The sequence below is a fragment of the Eulemur rufifrons genome, chromosome 7, assembly GCF_041146395.1.
Source record: "Eulemur rufifrons isolate Redbay chromosome 7, OSU_ERuf_1, whole genome shotgun sequence".
Lineage (NCBI taxonomy): Eukaryota > Metazoa > Chordata > Mammalia > Primates > Lemuridae > Eulemur > Eulemur rufifrons.
Genome location: NC_090989.1, coordinates 217,127,927 through 217,155,677, shown reverse-complemented (window position 1 = coordinate 217,155,677; position 27,751 = coordinate 217,127,927). Strand labels below are relative to the sequence as shown.

The 27,751-nt window shown below is 36.8% G+C and overlaps 1 protein-coding gene across 4 annotated transcripts in view; it reads left to right on the top strand.

Annotated features, from left to right (window-relative positions):
• Window positions 1–27,751, top strand: part of PCSK5 (proprotein convertase subtilisin/kexin type 5) — a 413,377-nt gene that overhangs the window by 131,226 nt on the left and 254,400 nt on the right. For all 4 annotated transcript variants that reach the window (XM_069476379.1, XM_069476378.1, XM_069476377.1 and 1 more), the window contains exons 6-7: window positions 22,632–22,720; window positions 26,129–26,301. In XM_069476379.1, the coding sequence (XP_069332480.1) occupies window positions 22,632–22,720; window positions 26,129–26,301 (262 nt within the window). The remainder of the gene's footprint in view (window positions 1–22,631; window positions 22,721–26,128; window positions 26,302–27,751) is intronic.

Here is a 27,751-nt window from a genome sequence, read left to right as displayed (position 1 = left end):
CTTGGTTTGCCTGTGAGCAGCTCTATAGCTTTGAGAAGCTTGCCATACGATGTGAGTGGGAGAGCAAAGAATAACTGGCCCCCAGAAGATACCTTGGCTGTTTTTGCCTTGGGCTATAAACTCAGCAAAGTCTAAATAGAGTTCAGCGGGTCAGTATGTGTTTTCCATGAGAGAATGAGAAAAAAAGAGCAACTCTCAGTTTCCATTGAATGGCATTAGTCCTTCCAAGCCATCTGGGATCTCACCTTCTCAAACAAGGAGATGCCACCTATTAAGAATAATAATTTATCTAGAACTTTACAGTTCACAAAGTAGTTTATATATATTCTCATATAATTTGGAAAAATTCCTGTCAGATAGGTAGAACAGATTATTGTTTTGGTTTCCTAGTATTTGAATTCATTTTTATGTATAAGGAATTTTCCATCTCATGAGTGTCGGTGGAGAGCAAAGGCTGCTGTCCAGTGTGGGGGCTGAAAATGCCAGACACTGCTCACTTCCTCAGCCTCCCTTGCCAGAGTCCAGGACACAGGCCATGTGATCTAGATTGTAAAAATCAGCAGCACCTGCCATTAAAGCATCAGAGGCCAGGCAAGCTCTGACTCAACGGGGGAGTGTTCTTTCTCTCCCTTTCTCTTAACAGGTCTTTCCTTGTAGATCAGCCATGTGTTTTTCTTGATCCTTAGCTCCCATCTTGGTTAATCAGTGCTCCCAACAATTCTAAGCTACCCATATTCTCTCTCTCTCTCTCTCTTTTTTTTTTTTTTTGAGACAGAGTCTCGCTCTGTTGCCCAGGCTAGAATGCCATAGCGTCAGCCTAGCTCACAGCAACCTCAAACTCCTGTGCTCGAGCTATCCTCCTGCCTCACCCTCCCGAGCAGCTGGGACTACAGGCAGGTTCCACCATGCCTGGCTAATTTTTTCTATATATTTTTAGCTGTCCAGATCATTTCTTTCTATTTTTTAGTAGAGACAGGGTCTCGCTCTTGCTCAGGCTGGTCTCAAACTCCTGACCTCGAGCGATCCACCTGCCTCGGCCTCCCAGACTGCTAGGATTACAGGCGTGAGCCACCGCGCCCTGCCCCAATATTCTTTTAATAAACTACTTTTCTGCTTAACTAATTCAGTTATAGCAAAGAACCTGGGAATTGAATGTCATTGTCAGTGCCCTCTCTTTTCAGAGGAATAAAGTAAAATTGGAGGCAGGTTCACATAGTTTATGAAAGTGAATCTGGCTTCCAAACTCATGATCCTTGTATCACATAATACACTCGAATCTGGAGCAGGATACTAGCTGCTTTTTTCTGAATACACTGTTTATAAGCAACAGACGATGTTAATTCACGGAAACAATTGTAGTTAATTTGTGAGAATTTACTGCTTATTTGTGGCATATTATTTCATTCAGAAAAGACATAGGGACATAGCACTGTGTTTTGGTGATGCTTTGAAAATCAACTAGTGATATATTTACAGTACGTAGAAATTTAACTTTGATCCATCACTTAACTAATTCAGAGAAATTAAAACAAACCATTAAGTAGGATGTGATCTGGAGACCACTGGTTTTCCAAAAGAGTTTCGTGGAACCCTAGAGTTGATTAATGAATCTCACAGGCTGTTCACCTGTAGCTCCGGAGGCTGTGTAAGTGGGTACAACTCCTTCTTCCTCAACCAAACCACTTCCCTTCTAAGTTTATTTTAAATCTTTTTTATATGATGGAATTCTTCTTAGAATTATATTTGCTATAAAAAGTTCTTTTATACAAAATAAAACAAACAATTGTAAACCAGTGCTAGAAACCATAGGAAGAGGGTTTAGAGGAGTTAAATTGAGAGACTTCTGGAGGTGGTAGCATTTGACCCAAGTCTTGGACAATGGCTGATCAAAGGGAACAATCATTATTGAGACAATGTCCTTAATGACTGAGAATGCCTTGTTATTAGTGAGCTCCTTCTAAGCTTTGGAGTGAAAGGCATCTTCTCATTTAGCCATTTTGCTTTTTTTTTTTTTTTTGTAAAGACAAAAAGCCAGAAATTTCTTATTGTCGCTAGAGTTTCTGCTTTATCTAAAACCCAAATCTGAATGTGCTTTTCCTCTATCTTGAAACCCCTTATGACCAAGTCTAAACTCTTTAGGTGTATGCAAAGAATTTTCATTATATTCACTGTCTTTTTAGCCATACCACTTAATCCTTCCTATATTACACTCTAGTTTTAACTAATTTTTCTTACAGTTGTCTGAAAATAGTATGCTTTGTTCATGCTGAAGACTGATAAATAGTAAACACTCAATAAATGGTTATATTGTTATCCTACCACACTTGGAGATTCTAAAATATACAGTGCTATCACAAAGTGCATTATGATTATCCTAATTTAACCTACTTGGATGCTGAATATTGCTACATCTCTTCTCTGTGGCAGGACCATTGCCCCCTTTTCAATTTTTCAGCAAACAAGGGAAAGAAGAGAGATCACAAAATGCAAAATATTCATGTTTTATGGGTGAAGAATCTAAACCGGTGGCAGAAATAAGTTTGAAATGAACTTTTTTTTTTTTCTGAGGAGAAGGAAAAAGAATTTTTATTATTTTGCCAGCAAAGGAGGAGGATGGAGACTCCTGTCTGAAATGTCATCCTCCTAATAATAAGCAGAAATACGCAGCTTTTAAAGGATGGGTTCTCAGCTTCAGGCAATTACTGTTCAGCTACAGTTGACGATTCTGATCATCCTATCTCTGCTGAAGACAATCTCATGACCTCCGCCCAGGACCTCCCTTCACCAGGTCTGGCTGGGCCATTTCCTTTAGCACAAATACAAATAGCAAAAGACTTGCCCTGCCCCTCCCAACCACTGGCCTGAGGCAGGGATGCAGATTTTAGTTCTCAAAAAGGAGTGAAGGATGTTTTAAAAAGATAGGAAATATTTTTGCCTTTTTGTTTGTTTGTTTTGTTTTGTTTTTTCCAGACCTTTCCCTCAGTTACGTATTCCCCACTCTCAATATTTCCCTTCCGTATCTATGGGAGCGGGATGATGGAGTCATGGAGCTACTTCCTGCTGAAATGGGGGTGATGTTTTAGATGAAAGGTTTATACTTCTGTATGCCATTACAAAGCTTTGGCAGTGTATTTACAACAGCAGATTACCAGGCAGAAAAAAGTCATAGGCAACCACTACAACAGCGAGGAGTGATAAGGTGAAATGGACTATCACCTTGCACACAATGTCAGATACAGGGCTAGGCTAGAAAGAGACACAGGATCTCTGAGTGCGGAGCTATTAGTTGCACTGTGTAGGTGATCTGAGATACCAGCTTCTGTAAATTCAGAAATTATACACAGCACCGAACAAGGTTTAGGATGACAAATACAAATACAGATCAACAGAAGAGGCAATAGCCCAGAGAAATCCTCACCAAGAAGTTGTCTTTCTATCCAATAGACAGAACAAATAATCAAAGAAAGATTATCAAAAAATATCAACATACTCATTTTCCCCTTTCCTTAAATAGTTACTTAATATCGCCTAAAGGCTGGCCCCTCCACTGGGGGCTTGGTTCTCTTTTTCTATGGGATACCTCTTTACTCTGGTATGAAGGACCCAAGGTTTTCATTTCTGGCAATTTCAATGAGGTCTGAGCTGTGAAAGGCACTTCATAAGGTCCCTTTCATTTCTTTGTTTCCACCTGAGGTGAACACCTCGAAGAGGCAAACCCATACATAGTGGTTAGTACCTGACCCACTCATCTGACATACTGCTTTACCCTGCTTTTTTACTCATGCTTGTATTACCATACTTACCTTGGGGTGCTAAGAAGGGTCCCTTATAAACTATTTCTTAGGGGCTTAACTTAAACTTGCTTCTGAGGAATATCCTTTTTCAGAAGGAGACAAACAGCAATACCCTATTCTATTTTTCTGCAGCGATTTTAGAATGTATGTAATTTTTATTCTAGATGTAGGACTTTGCTTACTTGCTGTGTTATCTCTGATTCAAAAGCATGTCCATTATCGCTTTGTATGGAGCGGGAGCCTAGGAGCATCTTGACAACCTGTGAGATCATTGACTCCACTGTGTCCAGCTCTTTGAAGAAAAGTCTCACCAGGTTCCCACTGAGGCTCCACTTGAAGCTCATGGGCGACCATGGGACATTGTGCAGTAGATCCAGGTGCAGACTGCAGGAAGCAACTGCCATGGAGTAGTCACCTTGTGAAATGCATAGGGCTCTCTGGACTCCTGGGTCCTGTCGACAGAGGGGTGCTGTCTGAGCCTCGTCTGCCTCCCTCGGTTTCCAGGTCCCTTCCTTCTCCTCCTCAGATTTCTGCAGCGCAGCCATGCTGCTGTGGAGCTTGTTGACATCCTTGCTGTAGGAGGAGGAGCTGTTGATCTGTCTCTGCAGCTGTCTGTCCATGCCTGTCTATCCACGCCTGTCTATCACCAGCTTGCCATTTTCCACCTGCTTGGGCTCAGCCACGGCCTGTATCAAGGCCATTATTTCAGTGGCTTACTTTATATTCTTATCTCCTGCTGTCAGGAGACACCTTTCAAATGGCACTATGAGCATGTATAATCGTAAAAGCATATTTAGATGTTTACCTTTTTCCTCTTGATAACTGCAACTCAGCTTTCTGGGCTGAAGTCCCAGGTGGCAGTGCCACTGCCTGATCACTGCACAGCCGGTCCCTCGTTGTCCATGAAGCGGGTCTACCAGTGAGAAAATCCCAATCTTGGTAAATTATTACTAAATGCTGTGTCCATTCTCAATCCTGCCACCCTTTTGCCATCACCACATGACTGTTTAGAGATTCTGGAGACTATATTCTAGCAGGATGGATCTGTCAGATCAGTTGATGCCAGAACAGGATTGGGCTAAGACATCTAGAATATGTGCTGGCCTTGCTTGAAGGAGATAAATCAGTGGTATAAGCTTTAAAAAATGTTTTCCCTGATTAATTTTAGCATGGAAAGGTGAAAATGAGCCAGCCATGCACATATAATTACTGGTTAGTAAAACTTTTGAAATAATTCCTTGACATATTTGAATTGTAGCCAAAATCAATCTATCTCTCTGTCTCTCTCTCTCTCTCATCATGCACACACACACACACACACACACACAAACCTAACTAAATATAATTAGGGACAGTTTTTTCAAAAATGAAAGAGAGTGCTTTGACTAATTCTTATATCTTTATTAACTTTCTCATTATTGTATTCTTATTAACTATTAATGTTAACAAATATAGATGTTGATGTTAAAAATTAAGGTTAAGCCTCTTAACATAAGTAGAAAAGAGGAAACAAATTAGATATCATTGGAACAACTTCAGATTTAGAATTTAGCTGTTACTTTAGCAACTTGAGATTTAAAAAATTAGAAATAAGAATCATAAATGAGTTGCACATAGTCATAGTAGTATTTGAGGTCAGACATTTCCACATTGGTTTATCTTTCACTAACATTTGGAGATTAGAATTAATGAGATGGGAAATAATGTGTTGTGATATTTTTGAATTGGGATTGGAAGGTAGAAACAGGGAAGTGTGTCTGAGTAGGACAACTGTGAAAGTCTGGTATGAGGAAATAAGCTCAAAGATTGTAGGAATAACTTTGGACTTCTTGTTGCCACTGGAGACTTAATTATCTCCTGTATATAAAACAGTTAAAAAAATTGCTACTTGCAGTTTGCTGTGAGCGTTATAGATAATGCATTCTAAATGTTCAACTCTATATAATAACTCATGGTGTTACAGCTAACTTAGAGGTATTGTCATCAGGAAAGCCTAGAACAGAGCTCCAAGTTAAATGAATTATTGACATTTTTCATCCTGTTACTTCTTTGGGGGAAATTATTTCTACCCAGTTTAGAATATTTGTATTTTAAATATGCAAACAGTAGGAGTGATAACTATTTTTGTTTGTTTGTTTGTTTTTAAGTGGGGGCAGAGGTGCATTCAGATTCTCTTAGGAAGGCTGAATGGATCTAAGAGCTTTGTCTCTGCTTTGTAATAATTGGTCTTTATAAAGTCTGATATTCATAGTAGAGTTTCAAAAAATGGAATACTCCTTCCAGATCTCTTCCAAAAAACTGATCACATTCTGCCCTTTCTCTGGAAATCACCACTTTTCTTTCCCATGCATTTGCTAAGAGGATGTAGATGACGAACATGATCATAAATTTTGAAAGGAGTTCTTGGGTTTGACATTTTCCCATTTTATTATAGAATTTATTTATTGGATTTATAGCAATTTATTCTTCATAGAAGTTTCAAAAAAACTCAGGAGAATACAATAATTATTGTGATTCTGAAGAAGAGTTGCAACAATAAGGCAGTGGTGGATTGTTTATCCAAACAGACATCTCTGTGTGTTCCTGAGATTAGGCTGTGCTCTCCACCCTGATGCAAGAGAAAAGTTTTGAAACAGTGATTATTTCAACATTCTTATTCAAAAAATTTGATCTACCTTGTTTTTACCAGTTGGTGACTGGTTTCCATGGAAATGGAAATGGAATAAGCATTCCTCGTTTTAGATTCTCAGCTACCCCATGCCAACTGAGAGCTGTAAATGCCATTTGGTTAACAGCAAGGATCCAGAATTCTTCCATTTTAAAGTGGCAGAGAGGAAAGAAAAGGTTTGCCAAGTCATTTCACTTTTCTCTCTTTGAAAATGACACGGTTTTATGATTGTCTGAACTATTGACAGATGATTATCGGACACATGCAAAGTCCAACAGCGTCTCTCCTGGCTAATCAATTTAAATCTCTTTTCCACCCTTCACAAAGTCCCTTACCTCATTGCTATTAACTGGCCTGTGATGGTCTCCCTGGTTCTCCACCTGCTGTCCCTTTGGTGGGCACTGACGTGGTCTAGAAGTTAAAAGGAGACTATTTGGTGGTCCCAATAATCTGTGATTTGAGGGAAAAATAAAATGTGTGGGTCTGTGTGTGGAGGAGTAGGGGGAGTTAGAAAAATTCTCACTTCTGAGAGAATGTTAATTAATTTGCCATAAGGATTTTTCATTTCTGAGGTGGTTGTTCATAACTGCTACGTTTTCTGAAACTATTCCATAGGAAGGAGAATGAAGACTACTATAAATAAATGCTTTAACATAAAATAGTTAAGCATTAATACAGTTGTTTTCTTTTGTTTTATGACTCTGGATAGTTGAATCAATATAAATGCTCAAATAAAACTTCAGTGGCATTAAGACAAGATGTTTTCTTTTATGTCTTCTGATGTTTAGATACTAGATCAAGGAGGAACTAGTTCTTAAGTATCACCCAGCACCATTCCGTGAACACACTTTTCCTCTTGGGGGATAAAAGGGAGTTTCTCCATGTCCCAATGTGTAACTTTACTGAAGAAAACCAGACATGATGGCCTCCAGCCATGGACTGCCCCTGTGACTCTAAGTGTGATCTCACACCCAGCCAGAGCAAGTAGTGTGTCAACCAAGGAAATACGATCTGTATTTCTAGATGTAGGAAGCCGCATGAGTACTTCCAGGGAACTCTTACTGATGCTGAGCATGCAATTCAGGGCCTGACATTTTCTATTATCACATTGTATTCATGGGGGAATATCACTTTGATAACTATTTTGATGTAAACAGCTTGTGCCTTCCAGTGACTTGAGAAAGAGGCATTTAGGATATGGAAAGGGACTTGCTTAGAATATACACTTGAGGTCAAGGTAGCAAGCCAATTTGGACATGGCAGTGACTCAGCCCCTGTCACCATTTCTGCCCTCTCACGAGAGGGAAGCAAATTCCTTATTCTCTTACTTAGTCCACAACCTGCCTGGTTTGGAGAGGCAGTGCAGGAGGGACTCGTTAATGGCATAAATGAGTGTTGGGGGGAGAAAACATTCAGAAGGAATCTATATAAATTGAGACTAGAATCTTGTAATAAATGTTGCAAATGGTGTTTTATTTAGAACAATAAAACCAAAAGTATGAAAATTCATGTAGTTTATTACCTAACAGAGCATGTAGCTATAGTCATTCTTACATCAAACAAAAATGAATCATGTTTAAAGTTGTAGTTTTTCTGTAATATTATGAAATTTGAATTTTAGTAGGGTCATAAACAGACTCAGTTTATAAAAATCTTTATCGGTTTTTCCAAGGGCCATTTGGAATCATTTTATTGACAAATCATTTCCATTTAAAGCCACTGTCATGCTTCCATCCTTCTTGATTTTCTGTCTTTCATTTTTACCTATCTCACACTCTTGAATCCTCTTGCGACACGGCTTTTAGTGTGATTGAAGCTGTTCTCAAATATTATTTTCTTTCATTGCATGAAATCTTGTGTCTTTTGAAAGTTCATTAGGCAATTGATTTGCCTGATTTGCTTGGTATTGTTTGTTTGCGTTTTATGTTTGCACAGAGATATAAAGTCCTGGTACTGAAAAGGAGGGGTGCTCAAGTCAGCACTAATTTTATTAGTGCTGACATCATTCTTGAATGGTTTGGTTTTTTTTTTAGTTTATCACTTAGGAAACCTAATAATCATGGCATCCTGTTAAAAACCACCTGTGGACAGTGCTCCAACTAGCTTCAAAGGTGTAACTTCTGAGTATTTGTCTCAGGAAAGGATCTCAAATGACTGGTACTTTGTTCTGGCATTGATCACTGTGTGTGTGCCTAAGGATGTATGCATGTTCCTCTTAAATATATTGTGCATTAATTGTTGTGGAAACTCCAGGACTTTGTGTCAGGAGATCTGGCTTTAGGTTGTTTCAGAGTAAAATGGCAGTATTACCTTGGCAAAGTCACTTAACCCGTAAGAATCTCAGTTTCCTTACCTATAAAGCAAGGTTAAAAGTACATGTAGTGCTAGATTATTAGAGAGATCAAATACAATTAAATATGAGAACCTAGGTGAAACTACCTGGCAAATAATACATGAGCGATCCTTACTATCTTCATTGATTTGATGTCTAAATTGCAAATTGTGTTAAATATTCTTTCAAATGGACATTATCATTTCAGTGGATGTGACACATTATATTTGTTGGACTGATTAATTTATATAAAACAGCATTCAGTATAAATATCAAATCGTAGCAAGTGAGGCAGAAAAGGTAGAAGCATATTTTTTGGCTCCCAAGAAGATGTAAATGACTATGACCATATTTATCCTTCATGCCTAGAAATCAGAGACAGACGGACTATATAGACTGTGGGTCAGACCTGCCCAGTGACTCTCTAGCTGAGAATGGTTTTTATGTTTTCAGAGGGTTAAAAAAAAGAAAAAAGAGTATGTGTCAGAGACCATGCATTCCCATAGAGCCTAAAGTATTCACTGCTTGGCCCATTACAGAAAACATTTGCCAATTCCGGTTCAAAAAATCACACAAATACTATCCTAATAAAAACTCATCCCATAAATTATTTCTAAATAAAATATGATGTATCAATATATGCTAAAATGTTGAATTGATAGAGATTATAATAAATTCCATGTTTTGAAAGGAGGCATGCCTTAATTGTTGGTTTAGTGTTTCTGTAATGTAGATAACCTCCCAATGTGTTCAGGAATGGCTGTGTTGAACTCTGGAAAGAGAACCAAAACCAGAAATAGCCGTCCAGTAAATAGAAGTGTTGGCAGTTGCTTGGTGTAGCTAAGTTGAAAGGGTGATGTGTGGTGGCTCAGTGAACATAAAATAGTTTTGGGGGGCTTCTTATCTTGGGGCTTTGGGATCTCCTACTCAACAGTGCAAAGCAACCCTGGGACCAGGCACCACCCAACTTCTTAAACCCTGAAGCGTATTGCTGGAAGAACTTGGTAACACCAAGAAAGCCCTTGGATCAGAATTCTGTGGCCTCTGTTCGCTTGTATTTCACACAAATAGGATTATGTAATAGTCACCTGTTTTTGACTCTTCCTTGCACGTCTTCAGAAGTGTTTTGGCAGTTTGCTCATGATCTGGAAGCAGTCTCTAGCAGAGCAAAGTCAAACATTTATAGTATCATCTTTCTCCATCAGTCAATCCATTAACAGATTTTGAGCAAAACAGCAAGTATTTTTAGCCCATGTTACAGTCTATAGATATTGAATGGTATCTTTATCTAAATATTTTAACAAAAATAAGTAGAAACAGATCCATTAAATACTTTTACTGTTAAATGAACATAGACTTGTGAATTATTGTCTATTATTCAGGATTTCTTGACCAATAGAATTTTTTGAAAGTATATCATATTATGTCTGTTTTTCTCACTATTAAATCCTTAGTGACTAATACATTTTTTAGCACATGATTGGTACTCAATCGATAATTGTTGAATGAGTGATTCAGAAAAGTAAATTCATTATGAGTTAGGTCATGGGAGTAGTCTCATTAGGTATAATTAAGTCAGTCATAATGATAATCATCATAAAATTGAAGTTTACCTATATACAAGAGTATGGGTAAAGTTGAAATACTATCTGTTCAGGACACAGTCTAGCATCCTGGTCTCTTGCTCTGCTACTTCAGAAATATTTATATAAGGTAGTTTCTGTTATACATTTGGAGAAGAGAAATATATGTGGAAAGAAATAGATCACCAAAATCAAAATTATAATTTGATACAGGTCATTATTTCTTTCATTATCTTTATAGATCTTTCCCAGTCTCTCAGCATATACACTCAGTGAACACTTCATATTTCATGCTTTACTGAGTTCTAATTATGAAATTTTCTTTTAATTATGATGATGTGAAATTATAGAAAAATCAGTTCAGGTGTAAGGAGGAGGAAGTTGTTTAGATTGCATACCAAGCATTTTCACAAGCACCAACCCCAAATCAGAACAACTGGAGCAGAAATTCTTATAACACCTTATACATAAACCTTGATTAGCATGTAGCACAATACTTGGTAATTATCTGCATAAGTCTTGCAACACCCCTGTCAGTGGTCTTAGGTTCGATTAGTCAGTGAAATTCATAGAACTCAGTAGGCCACCAGAGGTAATTCTTCTCTTTTTCTAGGATAGAGCAATATCAGTTGTACTTCTTCAGCAAATGTGATCAGCAGTCCCAGGACTATTCTCTGTTCTTCCTCTGTCCTAACATTGCTTCCCAAGTGACACCTCGATTGTGAGGAAGAGCTATAAGGGTGGGTGTGAGAGTCACTTTGCCTTAGAGGCCCATGTTCATAAGAACAATATTTCTTGCAATAGCCTATGAATATAGCTTCCAGGGTCATGCAAGGAAGGCCACACTCCATTTCTAGGGACTAATCTCGGAAGCCCAGTGCTAAGACTTCCCAACACATGTTTATAGTCCTGGTCACCGATCTCCCAGTTCATGGTAATTCACCAACCAGGGTTCATTTTTACCGTAAGCAGTGTTGCTTGGTAGCTGACATCCTACCTTTATTGGATAACAAGGAGAACAAAGTTAGAAAGTTAAACCAAAGTAATTTTTCTATAGTTAATTAAGGAGAAAAGATTTTGTTAATCTTTTACTCAGAATCTTTCCCACCAAGATTGTGAGCACCACAGCCTTGGATTATTCAACTTTGGATGCCCCATGCTTTCAAAAATACCTAGGATGTAGTATGTGAATTATTTGGACTTGAGGAAGGAAGGAAGGAGGGAGGCAAAGAGGGAGAGATTAATATTGTTAGCTAAAATATTTCATGGGAGGTACTTTGGTAATTTTCAAGAAAATAAAAACAGCATTCCTGACAGTTTATTGCTTACTTAGAATGAGTCATATTTCTATTTTCTGGAATTGTATGTAGTACTTCGCAGAGCAGATAGATGTCTGATGGAAAAGAGGGGCATCATGGTGGCCCCCCCCAATTCCAGTGAAGAACTGGATCCTACAGATCCACATTTGTGAATTTTTAAAAGAAAGCACTTGACTCCCAGCTCACTGAGAACAGGCCTAAAATGAATCAATAAGAGTGGCTAATTTCTGTCTATTCATAGTCAAGGGTTAGAGGAGACCATTTCTCAGTCCTCCATTTGTGGTGGAAAATGAGCTCAGCCTGTTTGCAAAGATCCAACTACGTGGAGTAAAAAGTAGTGGATATAAATATCAGAGGATCAAACAAAACCCTCCGAAAGAGGTTAGAGAGCTTGAGGAGCAGGACGTTAGAGTCATAATAGACCAAGTCCAGAAGAAATAGCATCATGGAATCACCAGGGGATACAGACAGGCATGGGCAATCCTCTTTCATAGAAACAAGCTCAAGTACCACATGGAAAACTAATCATTCAAAGCAAAAAGCATGGCAGGGGTAAATTTGGAGCATGAACCAGGGAGCCAAGAAAAGGGGTCCTGCTCCAACATCATGATTAGCGTATTTCATCAACAGGGATCTCTCATACCCTCTGCCTTGTTGCTGTTGATCCCTAAGATTCAGGTGGGAAGAAAGGTAGATGAATAAGGAGGTGGTTGCTGTCTTGATCAGAATACAGGCATGCACACATACGTACCTGCCTGTCTTGGGTTTTTCCTGTTCTTCCTCGTTCCTTACAACATTATATTTGAGAGAGCAACTGAAGCGAGGGGAAGAAATGGGTTTTCTGAAAAACCAAGCTACTTATTCATTCATTTAGACATGTGCTAGCATAATTTGTTATGTTCTTTCAGTTAGCAATGAATAATAAGCTATTCTTTTAGGCTGGGGCAGGTAGAGGCAGAAAAAGATGTCAGAGGTCTAGACTGGGGAGGACAAGAAAGAGGCCAAATGGCAGAGGTGAGAAGACATATTTAAAACATTTTATTGATCACTTAAGTTTTATTTATTTTAGCATTATTTTATTGCTAATATTATTTGTACTCTCACTGAAACATTCTTTGTGAATCACAACAGATCTTATAAATAACTAGCAATTCTTCAGAACTACAATGATTTTTTAAAGACATTTTTGGGGACATCATTATAAACCCACTGGAAGTTGCAAAAATAGTACAGAAGCCCCCTGTATCCTCCACCTACTTTCCTCCCATGGTAACAATGTAGGTAATTATAGTACAATATCAAACTCAAGACATTGCAATTAATACAATCTTCAGATTTCACTAGTTTTTACTTGCACTCTTGTGTATGTCAGACTGACAATACTTTTCGCCTACCAAAAGAAACATTCTTTTTCTTTTTTTAAACTTGCCAGTCATTTACATTTGACATATCTGATACTAATTAACAATAGCGACCAATTATTACTTACTACTGTACAATATACTTTTCATTTTCTTTCCTTGCTTACAACATGATATCTGTCAGATGGTGGAGCAGCTGATTAATGCCAACTTTTATTAATTTCTTAACATCATGAATATCTATTCCTAAAGACCAAAAGGATTCACAATGTCTATCACTAAGTATAAAAACTGTCATAATTTGAGAGTTTATGCTTAAGAGTCTTTTAGTATTATGCTAGCGTCTCCAAACCTAATCTTATATTATTTTATGTATCTGTTTATTTTTATTTTGAACATGTTTTCCTGACTCTCTTCCCACTGTAATAAAAAAAAATTAACATTTTTGAGACCTCGTGGACTTTGTGTAATTGCATTTACTTCAGAAGCTATTATTGTAATTGAGTCACGAAAACTAGTCACCACAAAATAAACTATGTGATTTTTTTTTTTTTTTTTTGCTTCTTAAAAATTTTAATTTAATTTTTTTCCTGAATATGTTTCTCAAGCTTTGGTAAGCTTTTCACTGAAGACAGAGTGGTAATCCATTTTCAGCTATTTTCCATTCTTATTAATCTTTCATTTTTAAGAAGATTCTTGGTATTTCCTTCTTCTAACTCAGTCAGATAATGTATCATGGAGGTTCTATAAAATACACTATCGAATATCCTGTCATCAATACTAACGGAGGAATAAAGTCACTTCTACCTCACACAGCATCAATAGGAGGCAAAAAGTAGTGTATCAGCAAAGAAGTCTTGAGATCTTGGCAATCATTCAAAGCGTTAGGAACGTGGACCCCCGTGAATCTTGCTGGAATAGTGGAAAGTCATCATACAAGGACCCAGGAGACCCTGGTCTAGACCTTGCCTTGCTACATTTTGTGCCTTCCAATTACCATCTGACCAAATTTTATCATTTGTAAAATAAGAGAAATAATATCTGTTTTGCCTGCTTCACGGGGTTGATGTGAGAATCAAATAAGGTTAAAATATTGTGAGAATTAGAGAGTGTGATATAAACACAAGGTGGTAATATTAGCATGCACGATATGAGCAGTCAGGAACTTCAATTTTGAATGATATGTTGGAGAGCAATTCCCCATTTCTGGCTCTCCAGTCCACTTCTAAGAGGGCTTTTAAAATAAACTGTTAAATGGTTTTCACTCGGGTTCATACAAAGGAAAAATCTGTAAGAAAGAAAAAATCTGACACCAGGTGTCAGAAGGGAATAGCAATGGTGAGAGTAGACAGACGCCGTGAACACCTGAAGATGTTTGTTCCAAGAAAGGAATGAAATGGAAAGTCATCTTTTTTTCCACTTTGCCAATGCTTGATTCCCTCCAGGTGTAATTTTGATGTTCGAGCAAAGCAATGGCAAGTGTAAAAGGAGACCTCTTGTGTGTGTCCTGAAGGCTCCAATCCATTGCTGAACTGACTCGCATCTCGTCTTCAGATCTGTGGTGAAAGCTCAGATAAGTTAATGTTTCCACCCCCACTAACTCATATGGAAGAAAAAAGTTCCCAGAGCGGTGTGATGAGAGGAAAAAGCAAAACGAGGGAAGGCAGTGTCTTACCACTTAGCAAGGTACAGCACACCCCATGAATTCGTGTTCCGCACGCTTCATCTAACGTGTGTGTGTTCACGATACGTAGCGATGAATTCACAAGCACTCTCTTGTTGGATCTTCCATCTTTTCAGTAAGATAATCCAGGTAAAACTTTGGTAGACCTTTAATTGCAATGCTTGATTGTTAGGAACAGGTAATGGAGTAGATGATAAAACTTGATAAGAAAAAGCAATAGAACAAAAACTGGCATGATTTTACGTCACAATGCTCTTCAAGAGCTAAAATGATTTATTGAGGTAAAAATCATGTAATAAAATGTTTCACATTTACTAGGGATTTGACAGCAATGACAGTATCTGTAAGAGATTCAGAGAAGTGATGCAACATGAAGCATTTTTTAATTCTTAGCTTGTCTTTGTTCATTTTATTTTAGATCATGTCCCATTTCGTTTAAGTCATTGGTCTATAAATCCATTATAATTTACATAATTGAGTTATCTTTTGGAAGTTTCGGAAATTATGTATCTTTGTAGTATTGTGAGCATATGCAAGAAAGCTTAACAGATGACTAATTTTCCAGCGAGTATTTATTACATGAGAATTAGCTAGTAAAGTTTATACTTAGGTGGATGTGGGTTAGAGTGCTATATAATGAGTATATCGCTTTCTGGGGACTAAAATCTCCTAAACTTTTCTTCCTGTGCTGAAAATATCCAAATGCTCATACTCTGTGGCCTCTGAATAAACATACATAGAAAATGCAGGCTTTTGTTTTTGTGACTTTCATATTTAACTGGTATCATGAACATACTTCTTGTTGACCACCCTTGTTCTTTGGGACTAGGAAAAAATGGAATCTTGTTCACACACTTGAACTTCAAAGAGGTCATGATAATATCTATTGTTCTATGATCTGTTTTATATCCATGTCAAAACACTGAGTCCAACTAAGATACGAAAATAAAAAAGATGACTGGTACTTTTCTGGGGCAATGATTATTGTCATCTGAAGTGAGTGGGCTATTTAAATGTAGTTGAGCTAGCCAGTTGGACCCTCAATTACATGAGCTGCCATGTGTTATTTAACTGATATATAATGCATATGCATCAGCAGTAGAGTGAAGGTTCAGCTCAAGTAATTTCACTGTCTCCCAAAAATGGTTCATATATTATAATGTGGAGTAATGTACAGAAATCTTTACAAGAAGCCTTTTTATGAGGAAATAGTCACTCTGTTATTCACTCAGGAGCATTCACTAGGTATTAATGATGCATGTAATCCGTGCAGGGCTTTGTACATTTTAGGAATACAGAACCAAGTTAGTTCTTCCATTTTTTAAATAATATGATAGAATAAATATTCAATTATATCTCTCCTCATATAGTACATCTAAAACTCCAGAGAAAGTATTAAGAAACTTTTTAGTGCATGATTTAGCTGGTGGGACACTAAGAGAATTTCCTTGAGAAAGCTCAAACCTGTAAGACTAGGTGGGCACATGCATGTTTGGAATGAGCAACCAATCCCAGGCAGCCTGGATCTGCATTTAACAAGCCAGGGATGGCAGGACACAAGGTAGGATTCTGCATAAAACAAAACCCCTGATACACCATCTTCAGTGCTTTAACTATATGAAGAAAAAAAATAAAACAAAACAAGAAACCTACACACAGAGAGACAAATGACATATTTGACTTTCTTAGCTTGGGTAATAGGTGGGACAAGAAGATAAATAAACAACTACCCTTTAAAAATTACTAACAGGGTGAGGCACAGTGGCTTACACTTATAATCCTAGCACACTGGGAAGGATTGCTTGAGGTCAGGAGTTCGAGACCAGCTTGAGGAAGAGTGAGACCCCATCTCTTAAAAAAAAAAAAAAAGAATTACTAACAGCATTCATAGGACTTACAACTGTAACTCATCTTACTTACATGGCCCAAATTTTAAATTTTGTTGAACAGTTCCTCCAAATGTGTTGACTTATCTTCAAATATGTGGCAGAAGCAAACTTAAATCTTTTTGGAACAATAAGCTTCCTACCCCACTCTTAAAGAATTCACAAAGATACAAGCCCAAGCAACATGACTCTCCTAAATGAAAAATTCATTGACTACAAGGGGAAAACATTAACGTGGAAACAAGAGAGCAGCAAACACAATAATGGAATCAGATTCACATATTTTAAAACTATTATATACGGTATAATTTATATGTATAAAAAATGAATATTGAAAAGGTATCTTGAGAAAAAAAAAAAAGACTATCAAAATTAACCAGGCAGATTCAAAAAAGAACTTCAAAAAATGAAACATGTAAGCTAGGTGTGGTGATGTGCACCTGTAGTCCCAGCTACTCTGGAGGCTGAGGTGGGAGGATTGCTTGAGCTAAGGAGTTCAAGGCCAGCCTGGACAACATAGCAAGACTCTATCTTTTGAATAAAAGGAGGGAGGAAGGGAGGAAAGAAGGACAGAAGGAAGGAGAGAAAGAATAGAGAGGAAAGAAAGGAAGAAAAAGAGAGAGAGAAAAAAGAGAGAAAGAGAAGAAAGAAAGAAAGAAAGAGAGAAAGAGAGGAAGGAAGGAAGGAAAAAAGGAAAGAAAGAAAGAGAGGGAGGGAGGGAGGGAGGGAGAGAGGAAGATGTGAATGATGCAAGGAATGGATTAAATAGCAGATTAGTCATGGCTGAAGTTAGAGGATAAATGAAATAGAGAACTGAACAAGTTACACAGAATGCAGCCCAGAGAGGAGGTTCTAGGACGTCCAGAGGAGAGATTAACCCTTAAGGTCATGTGAAAAGGTCTAATATATGCTTTGTTGTGAGTCTGAATAGAGGGACTCTGAGAATGATGGAAAGGCAATTTTCAGAGATAACAGGTAAGAATTCTGAGGAATTAGACTTTAAACTACAGTTTAAGAGTTAAATCATAAAGAAGATATGAAAAGGATTCAGAGAAAACTAGATTGCCCGAATGGCTGATTTCTTATCAGAAACAATGGAAGCTAGCAATCAGTGGAGTGTCGTCTTTGAAGTAGTGTTAGTCCAGAATTCTATACCCAGTGAAATGATTTTACAGTAACAGTAAAATAAAGTCATTTTCTGAACCTTCCAAAAAACTTTTAACTACCAGAAGACTCTGAAGAGTACATTTTACAGAATGTTCTTTAGAAATAAGTAAATGATCCCAAAGGAAAATATGAGTTGCAAAAAGAAGTAATAGCAAAGAATATGCTGTTGATCCTTGAACAACTCAGGAGTTAGGCACACTGACCCCGCTTGCAGTTGAAAACTCACGTCGTGTAACTTTTGATTTCCTCAAAACTTAACTACTAATAGCTTACTGTTGACTGGAAGGCTTACCAATAACGTAAACAGTTGACTAATACATATTTTGTATGTTAAATGTATTATATTAACCATATTCTTATAATAAAGTAAGCTATAGAAAAGAACACATTATTAAGAAAATCATAAGGAAGAGAATATTATTTTACTGTTCATGATGTGGAAATGGATTATCATAAATGTCTTCATTGTTATCTTCTTCACATTGCTTAGGCTGAGGAAGAGGAGGAAGAAGAAAAGAGGTTGGTCTTACTGTCTTAGGGGTTGCAGAGGTGGAAGAAGATCTACATATAAGTAGACCCAAGCAGTTCAAACCCTTGTTTAAAGGTCAACTTTATTTGTAAATCTATATAAACGTTGATTATTTAAAGTAGTAACAGTAATGAGTAATTTCTAGGGTTAAAAAATCCAAGATATCATTATAATCATGGGAAGCTCATACATGGGCATGAGAGATAGATGGGTGATCAGAGTTAAAATATTCTAAATTCCATATTATTTAGAAAAAGAAGATGACTTTAGATTTTGTGTTGTTAGGTATCTGTGATCAAATACCTAGGATTACCACTAAATAATAGAATTATAACAACCCAACTGTTATAGGGAAATAATTATAGAAACAAACATAACTGTATCAATAAACATAGTTACAATAAATGGACTTAGTCTCTATTTAGAGACAAATAGTCTAGCTTCAAAAAAATATTATATTCTATTGATAAGAGACATAACTAATATGAACATAGAATGTTTGAAAGTGAAAAGAATAAAATAATATATAAATTAAATATTAACTAGATATATTTATTTCTTTTTACTGAAGAGCTATCGTGTTACTACATATTCATAAATGATTTATTTCACTAGGAAGATTAATGATTCCATTCTAAATAAAACAAAATTGATAGAACTGCAAAGCACATTAACAAATCCACGCTATAATAAATGAGCTTGATATAATGGATGTATAAAGAACAATTGGAGGATATATATCATTTTTAAGCACATGGAATATTTATTAACATTGATCATGAACTCGGCCATTAAGTCTCGCAAAATTCAAAAGATTCATAGAAATTGTATTCTTTTATCATAAGGCAATCAACTTAATTGTTATCAAAAGATAATTATTACTTACATACATTTGAAAATATCAGAACATACTTATAAGTAACCTGTAGGCCAAAGAATAAACCAGAGCTGAATTTAAAAATAGAGGCCCTTACAGTCCAGTAGCACTTGGCATTAATTAATAATAGATACAATAAAGTATAAGAACAGTGTTCTCATAAAGAGAATTAGAGATTTGAATAAAAATAACTTACGCCATGAAGCAGTATGCAATAAGAGCTTAATGAAGAATGATAGTTAATAATTACTAGGTTCAGGGGAAAATTAATAGTTGAGCTTGAAGCTTCCAAAGAAATAGTTTTTCTTTTAAAAATTGAACATTTTGGCCTGGCATGGTGGCTTGGTGGGAGGATTGTTTGAGGCCAGGAGTTTGGGACCAGCCTAGGCAATATGGCAAGACCCTGTCTCTACAAAAAATAAACTAAAAATAAAAAATTAGCCAGGCGTGCTATAGACATGCACCACCACACCTGGCTAATTTTTCTATGTTTTGTAGAGACAGGGTCTTGCTATTGCCCAGGCTGGTCTCGAACTCCTGGCCTCAAGTGATCTTCCCAACTTAGCCTACCAAAGTGCTGGGATTACGGGCATGAGCCACCAATGCCCAGCTCTATACCACATTTTCTTTATCCATTCATCTGGTGATGGACACTTAAGGTTGCTTCCATATCTTAGCTATTGTGGATAGTGCTGCAATGAACATGTGAGTGTAGATATCTCTTTGATGTCCTGATTTCCTTTATTTTGGATGTGTACTTAGCAGTGGGATTGCTGGGTCCTATTTGTAATTTTTTGAGGAAACTCCATACTGTTTTCCATAGTGGCTGTACTAATTTACATCCCCACCAACAGTGTAATAGCATTCCCCTTTCTCCACATCCTCACCGGTGTGTATTATTTTTTGTCTTTTTGGATAATAGCCATTTTAACTGGAGTGAGATAATATCTCATTGTGGTTTTGATTTGCATTTCCCCAATGATTAGTGATGATTAGCAGTTTTTCATATACTTGTTTGGCCATTTGTATGTCTTCTTTTGAGAAATGTTTATTAAGATTATTTGCCAATTTTTAAATTGAATTTTTTTATTAATGAGTTTAGTTCCTTATATATTCTTGTTATTAATCTCTTGTCAGATGGATACTTTGTAAATATTTTCTTCCATTCTGTAAGTTGTATTTTCATTCTGTTGATTGGGTTTTTTTTTTTTTTATTTGCTGTGCAGAAGCTTTTTAGCTTGTAATTCCATTTGTCCATTTTTGTTTTTGTTGCCAGTACTTTTGATGTCTTACCCAAAAAAATCTTTGCCCAGACCAATGTCCTGTAGCATTTCTCCATTGTTTTCTTCTATTAGTTTCATAGTGTCAGGTCTTACATTATTTATGTCTTTAGTCCATTTTGATTTGGTGTTTGCATATGGTGAGAGAGAGGAGTCTAGTTTCATTCTTCTATGTATGGATATCTAGTTTTCTCAGTACCATTTATTGAAAAGACTGCCCTTTCCCCAGTCACCTTTGTCCAAAATAAGTTAGCTGTATATGCATGGATTTATTTCTGCATTCTCTATTCTGTTCCATTGGTCTTTGTTTTTATGCCAGTACAATGCTGTTTTGGTTACTAGCTTTGTGATATATTTTAAAGTGTGGTAGTGTGATGCCTCCACCTTTGTTCTTTTTGCTCAGGATTGCTTTGGCTATTTGGGGTCTTTTGTGGTTCCATACAAATTTTAAGATTTATTTTTTTTTCTATCTCTGTGAAGAATGTCATTGGTGTTTTGATACGGATTGCATTGAATCCATAGGTCTCTTTGAGTAATATGAAAATTATTATTAATTCTTCCAATCCATGAGCATGGAATGTCTTTCCATTTGTTTGTGTCCTCTTCAATTTCTTTCATTGGTATTTTGTAACTTTTATTGTATTGTGATATTTTCAGTCTTGCAGTTTTTATGAGGTTTGGTTATATTACTTTCATGTGCTGTTAACAATTTGACAAAATATTCTGTACTCTTTGATCCAGTAATTCTACTTCTAGGAGTTTGTCCCAAGGTATAAAATGATACACATAGCTCAAGGTTGTTCTTAATATCTTTGTTAACATTAGTGAACAACTGGGTAAAGTTCCAGAAATAGAAGACTTATTAAAAAGCTTACCGTGTGTGTCTATATACATACATACAGACATACACACACCACGCACGTATTTGTATATATACCATTTAAAGAATTATGCAATATCTTAGTAACCCTTAAAATAACATATAGGTTAATATTTATATAGAAATATAAGCATGACATTACTAAGTAACAAAAAGCAATATGCAATATCTCTTTAATGTAAACTTGCACGTGTGCCTATCAGTTGTAAACAGTAACTTGTTTATAGCTGCACAGATGGCAGAAATACGAGTGTAGTCTGAGCCAGCTATACTGTAAAACACACTGTAATAACTGTCACATCCCTCTTCTGCAGCCATGGCACACATTAGTCATCAGTCCTGGTATTCTTTTTCTGGGCTCCAACATGCCTTAGAATTCTTCTCAACATACTGTTTTAGGCCACCATTTCTAAGCAAATTGTACTTTATACTTGAAATTTCTTTGCCATCCTTATAACAAAATTATCTTATAAATCCTTTCAACTAAAAGATTTTTCTGATCAAGGCACAAAGTTATTGTGGCAAGAAATAACAAGGAATGCCTTTCAAAAATAATTTTTAATGTACTAGTATCCACATTTTAAAGAAACAATAAAAAGGTGAAAACGAACTGGTGATATAAATGTTGATAATATATTTTATTAGATAAAATATTCAGCATGTAGTGACATAAAATAATTATTGAGATATTTTACCCTCTCAGATTTTCAAATAAAATTTTTAAAACCCAGTGTGTGTTTACAGTGCATCTTGTTTTAGATAATAAATTTTCTTTGGAAATACTTGATCTGTATTTAAATTTGCAGTTTACAAAGCAGATTCTCATATCCATCTCACATTTTCTAATAATGGAACTGTGTATTCGTTTTTAAAATTTGATTAAAATTAAATAAACTTAAACATTGAGATGGGGTTGCACCAGCCACATTTCAAGTGCCTGATGATAGCCACATGTGGCTGGTGGCCCCCAGATGGGTCAGTAGAAGTTTGGAAGATACAAAACACACCAATCTCGGTCTTAGCCTTCAGGGAGATTTTCTGATTGGGAAAGCAAGATGTCAAGAATAAACATATTCAGAATATAATCCAAAACAATATAATTAAGTGCTGAAAGTTTGCCGCGGACGAAGTGCTACTTGGGAAAGAAGTTCCAGAAAGGCCACAGCTGGATACCCTCTTCAACACTTTGAAGTCTGAGTGGTGGCAATGACCTGTAGAGTTCCTGAGAATGGAGCGTCCTGCTTTAGACAGTGTGTGTGTTCTGCCTGCAGGCACGGGACCCGCTGTGCTGGCGAGGTGGCAGCCGCTGCAAACAACTCTCACTGCACGGTCGGCATTGCGTTCAACGCCAAGATTGGAGGTACGGGGAGCAAACTTGCGTGGGCATAGATAGAAACGCGCCAGTTAGCTCTTTCGCTAACTGGCTTTCAAAACCCTTTTTAAATGAAACACAAACTATCAGGTATATCTTTCCATAATAGTGTTCAACTATTGGTGACAGCAAAATGACCATATTAACGTGTGTGTTAAATGTAGTTCAAGACTTCAAATAAAACCAGTTAAGGACTTCCAAAGCAGTGCCCCTCAAGTGTGGCAAACACTTCTCTTTAAACATCCTTAAAAAAAGTTAGTTATCCAGTAGTGAAGATGGGCATTGACATTTGTACCAAAACTATATAATTGGTGTCAGAAAGAACTAGTAATATAAACATCAGGCCATACCTCTGTGGAAAGAAAAATTTTGAAATTTTCTTAAAGCAGAAATTCCTTTTATTTCTTTTGCTTAGGCTTGACAAGAAGTTCCTTTTAATTGTAATTAAAATGGTAAATGGTAAAGTCTTCTTTTGTAGTCCCGTAATGTAGTGATACTGTTTTCATGAATGATTCAGATATCTGTACATATGCACGCCTATGTACAACCTCGACTGTGCCTATGTTTACTCTAAGCACCCAACAAAAGCAGTATAAATCCAAGCATTTATAAAAGCAAACTCTAACTTTCCCATTTGTAATTATCTTGGTAAGCAACAGCCTGGTGCCACAGCCACACACAATGAGAAGAAAACATTATAGTAGATTTTATAGAGCCTGGTGACTTTATTATGCCTGGCCTGAAGGTGTTCCCTAGGTGTCTCCTAAAAGGTCTCATAAGAGGAATGAAGCTTCTAGACCCAGGCTGACCTCCTTGTTTCCAATGCATTATTTGTTTCCACATGGTAAGCAGAGTTGGAACTAAAAAATAAAAATGACTGTTCTTTCTAGGATAAGAATATAAAGATAGAGGTCCAGTATCATGAAATATTTAGGGTATATAACAGAGCTTAGAAAAGGTTTTCTGAAACTACCTTGAGTGTCAGTCGACAGTACATTTGACCTCTTTGTTTCTTTTATTTCACCCTGAATTCTTAGGGTGAATGACCGGTAATTAGCTATACTCAGGGAGCATCTGCTCTGTGTCAAAGAGAATGCAGGTGGAGAGGCTGAGGAAAGGAGATGAAGATGACATTCCTGGAAGAATGATGAGGGTTCTGGAGGCCCCTGCTCTTCCCAGGAGAATCCGATCAGTGGCTGCCCAGTCGACCCTTCTGCTGGTCCAGGGCACAGTCTCTCGCATCCACAGACACACAGCCCAGAGCCTCAGCATCACTCTCAACACAATCCCAGCATTCCTACTGACCTTGAAGGAATGAGGGGATGAACTTGTGAACTCACAGAAAAACCGCTGACCTAGCTTAACAGTACCTTAGTAAAAAAAAAAAAAAAAAAAAAAAAAAATGAATGTATAGCAACGACTCAAAATGTTCTAAAACAAGAACATTCTGAATTATAAATTTAACTCCCAGACCCAAGGCATGAAGGCCTGGAGTTAAATGAGGAAAAAGAAGCAGACTTTTATCTTTAAACATGACTAAATGAAATTCTTTTCTGTGAATTTTTGAACAGAAAATTAATAGTAACCTCTAGGTATGATTTAGCAAGCATTTTTTGCATGGACTTCACATAAATTGCATGACACTGAAACTAAATTCAGGTGTTGTGTCTTAGTCTCATGTTGGCATTTAGACACACTGGTGAGATTATTTTGTGCAATTATAGTGTTTATTTCAGACCTCATGGTACCAATAAAGTAGTTTCATGTTATGCTTTTAAACAGAAAATAAGAAGATATGGTAGTTCATTTTTCTTTGCTAAAAAACATGCAGATGAAATTTGAATATTCCTATTAAATTATAATAAACCAGTGGCTACTCAGGACCTGCACACGCAAAACATTATGCTGGGTTTTCTGCTCCCATAAAACAAACTACTGACACACTTTCTAAGTACAATTTCCATTCCACAATTTTTAATAGGACTTGTTCACAGCCTTCGTTCTTCACATCACCTGTTAAAATGTATCTCCTTTAAAAATCCAAAAGTCTAGAGGAAAAGCTAATCAAGAAACATAACAACAGAATGCAATGTCTTTAGAGATACTTGGAAAAAATGTAATGTTGACTAGGTGTTAGTTGACAGCAGGGACTTATTTTATATTTTTTGTAAAAATAAAGAATGAAGGGTCATATCTGTCATGGAATTTAAAGTGGTTCAACCTAATTATATTTTTGGATTAAGAAAATGTGACAAAATGTTAACAGTTGTTGAGTACTGGCTATGTAGGGTTTTTTTTGTTCATTATTTCTATTTTTCTTTGAAGTTTTGTATTTAAAGGTTAAACATTTTTTTAAAGCACGAAGAAGGCACAGTTTCTTCGAGAATATTTTGGTTTTCTACCAGTATTCCCACCTCAATCCAAATAGTATCTAAAGCTGCCTGATTTGTGGTTTTATTATTTAATCTCCATTTATTGATAACCAATAAAATCTTGAAATCTTACTGGATAAAAAGGTTTTCCTAAGGATTGTATTTGGCCTGTAAAGATATAATTTTAAAATAATACAATGTCTCACAGATGGTATTTGGTTTAAGCTGAAGGAGAGATATGTTTACTTAACAATTAGATGTTTTGTTGTTGTTTTTGCTAGTCTCCAAAATAAAAGAGGAAAGCCTGGCATTTGGCACATAACTGATTTCTGAATATCTTAGTGCCTCCTTTTGTAAAATAAGGTTAATAATAAATTCCTATCTTTCTGATGGGAATATACTTAAATGAAGATTAATGACTAAACATTGCTAAACCCTTTGAGAACTATTTGAAGTGTTACATGCACAGAGAGCATGCTCATTTATTATTTGACTTATAAATAACTTAGCAAAAAAGAAATATATTAAGTTCACATCACTGTTACAGCTTAGTGGATAATATTAAATATGGAAGAAGTAAGACCAACCTAACTTGGCAGCTTTCCAAATTTTATAAGATGTTAGAATGTTTTATACCAATTATGAACACAAGGTGCTCAATGAAAAGAAATTTAAGAAAGATGGATTGCTTGAGGGTCTCTCTGTCAAGTACTCACACAGAGAGAGTTGAGGAGAAGAGACTTTGTAGAGGGCATTATAGGGATTGGAACCTTGGAAAAAGAAAATAATAGATAAAAAAGATTTTAAGGAAGTGTTGCTTTTGCTTTTTTACATGCAGTATAATTTCCTTTCTCCTCAAGATAGTGTCCACAAAGTGTGCATTATCCTTTTACTGGGGAAAATATGCTCACTTAAATGTTTGATTAATAATTTATTCTTTCCCCGCAAAATCCTTCAACTGGGTTTTTGGGGCATCACATAGTGAAGCCTCTGTGATGAGCTAGTCCTCCTTTCTGTTTTGAAGGGGTGCGGATGCTGGACGGAGACGTCACAGACATGGTGGAAGCGAAATCGGTCAGCTTCAATCCCCAGCACGTGCACATATACAGCGCCAGCTGGGGCCCCGATGACGACGGCAAAACTGTGGACGGGCCAGCCCCCCTCACCCGGCAAGCCTTTGAAAACGGTGTTAGAATGGTAGGTTTTAATAGCACTTAGGCTGATACCGTGTTGATGGGTGACGATTCTTGTATGTAAGAATCTGTGCGTTTCCTGTCCTTCAGTCTAGAGGGGTGGATGGAGCTCTTAGGCTGAGCGAGCAGAAAGGCTCATGGGAAGAGGTGTTGACATTTGGGATCATGAGTTATTTCTCTCTTGCCAATGAACTAAAGAGCTAGAGAGCTTCTTCTGAAGAGAACAGAGGTATATTTAGAGGATTAGATTAGTTCAAAGGAAATATATTAATTAGCATGTTAATCGTGCATTCAGAGTAGTCAGTTTTTGGGAGTTGGAGATTGGAGATAGCGACACTCTACAGGTGGTGTTGCTAGATCATCCAGTAGTGCTCTTCTGGGCCTTTCCCTTTTATAAGTCCCTCCCTAGTATCACCTCTGTCCCAGGACAATATTTTTAAACTGGCTCCCAATCTCTTTAACCAGATAGCTTAACCCATCAATATTTTCCTTGATTTCACTAAAAAAATCATTGACCACTCTCCCCTGAAAACAGACCACATAACCTAATATAATAAAATGTGTGTTTAGAGTTACAGATCTTAAGAAATACTGTCTTACTTAAATTAAATAAAAAACAAGGGTGGTAATTTTTATAGTCACAAAAGGCAGAGACCTCCACCAGAAGCAATATCTTCCTCTTCCTTACTTGCGAATGGACTTCGGGGTGATCTAAAGCGTACGTTTAATCATGTTCATTTAAGGCCATCATCGATCTGGCCCCAACCTTACTTTCCTTCCTCATCTCTTTTTACTCCTTGTAATGTAAGTGCGCTCCACTCTTACTGTGGATCAGCACCTACTGATTTCCTTCCAGATAGCACCGTGCCCCACCCCCAAGTCCTTGCATTGTTGGCCAAATCCTATTTGACCTTTAAACCTCAGCTAAAAGTTTACTTCTTCCCAGAAGCTTTCTTCCTGCCCAAACTAGAATTCAGTGTAAGCAGTCCCTACCTACCTTATATTCTTACCGGTATTACATAGAGTCCTTATCATATGGTGCTTTTTATCAGTTAGTTCTGGGTGTATGTTTCTCACTAAATTGTAAGTTCCTAGAGAGCTGAAATTATGCTCTACACATCTTTATGGGCTTTGCAAAACCTAGGCAGTGCATTGAATTCTAGTAAGTATTCAATAAAAGTTGGTTGAATCAAATTTAATTTACTACAAATGAAGCTAACCACAGGGTTGTTATATATTCAGCCCAAATTGGAAACAGTAGAATGCATTCGGTTGATTAATGTAACATGGTAGCTGGAGTAAAAATAATAATCATACTCCCATATCTCTGTGGGATTGGTGTTAGGGTTTTAATGGAAGAATGATCTAAGCCATCTCCTGGTTATTCTCAAATGGACTGGAGGGAAAATTATATACCTGTTCTGCAGACACTTCCTAACTAAATGATAGTTCAG